This window comes from Etheostoma cragini, chromosome 12 (assembly GCF_013103735.1).
Source record: "Etheostoma cragini isolate CJK2018 chromosome 12, CSU_Ecrag_1.0, whole genome shotgun sequence".
Taxonomy (NCBI): domain Eukaryota; kingdom Metazoa; phylum Chordata; class Actinopteri; order Perciformes; family Percidae; genus Etheostoma; species Etheostoma cragini.
In genome coordinates, this window is record NC_048418.1 from 147,235 (window position 1) to 148,102 (window position 868).

The 868-nt window shown below is 46.1% G+C and overlaps 1 protein-coding gene across 1 annotated transcript in view; it reads left to right on the forward strand.

Annotated features, from left to right (window-relative positions):
- The window catches only part of LOC117953892 (ATP-dependent RNA helicase A protein-like), a 5,415-nt gene that overhangs the window by 940 nt on the left and 3,607 nt on the right, over positions 1-868 (forward strand). Inside the window, exons 2-3 of the mRNA XM_034887317.1 lie at positions 13-242; positions 454-508. Of these exons, the coding sequence (XP_034743208.1) occupies positions 13-242; positions 454-508 (285 nt within the window). The remainder of the gene's footprint in view (positions 1-12; positions 243-453; positions 509-868) is intronic.

Consider the following 868-nt stretch of genomic DNA (forward strand, 5'->3'; position numbering starts at 1 on the left):
CCCCCCCCCCAGAGTGTCTACTGACCCAGATGTTCAACACGGTCGGCCCGGACAACAACCTGGACGTGGTGGTTTCTCTGCTGACCTACGGCTCGTACCCCAACGTGTGCTTCCACAAAGAGAAGAGGAAGATCCTAACCACCGAGGGGCGCAACGCCCTCATCCACAAGTCCTCCGTTAACTGCCCCTTCAGCAGCCACGACATGACCTACCCGTCGCCCTTCTTCGTCTTCAGCGAGAAGGTAAGAGCCCGTCCAAACAGAATTATTACAACAAATGTTACGTTTCACCATTCAGACGACTAGTTAAGTTTAGGTTAAATATCGTGGTTTGATTAAAACACTCTCGAGGACTTTAGTCCGATTTAAGACCGACTTTAGTCCGATTTATCAGATTTTAGTCCTTCTTTGATCAGACTTGAGTCTGACTTGAGTCTGACTTTAGTCTAGTTAGGTAAGAAGAGCCCATCCAAACAGAGAATTATTACAATTATTGCAACGAAATTTAAGTTTCCCAATTCAGAAGACTAGTTAAGTTTAGGAAAAAGATCGTGGTTTGGATTAAAACACTCCCGAGGAATTAAGTCTTACATTAGACTGAATTTAGTCCTTCTTTAATCAGGCTTTAGTCACATTTCCTGGGTAAAAGTCTTGTAGCCCCCCCACACACACACACACACACACCCACACACACACACACACACCATACATTCTCCATCCGTCGTGGAAGATGCGGTGTGGGTGTGTTGTTGTTGCTGAGCGTGTGTGTGTGTGTGTGTTGTTGTTGCTGAGCGTGTTTGTGAGTGTGTGTGTGTGTTTGTTGTTGTTGTTGCTGAGCGTGTGTGTGTGTGTGTGTTGTTGTTGCTGAG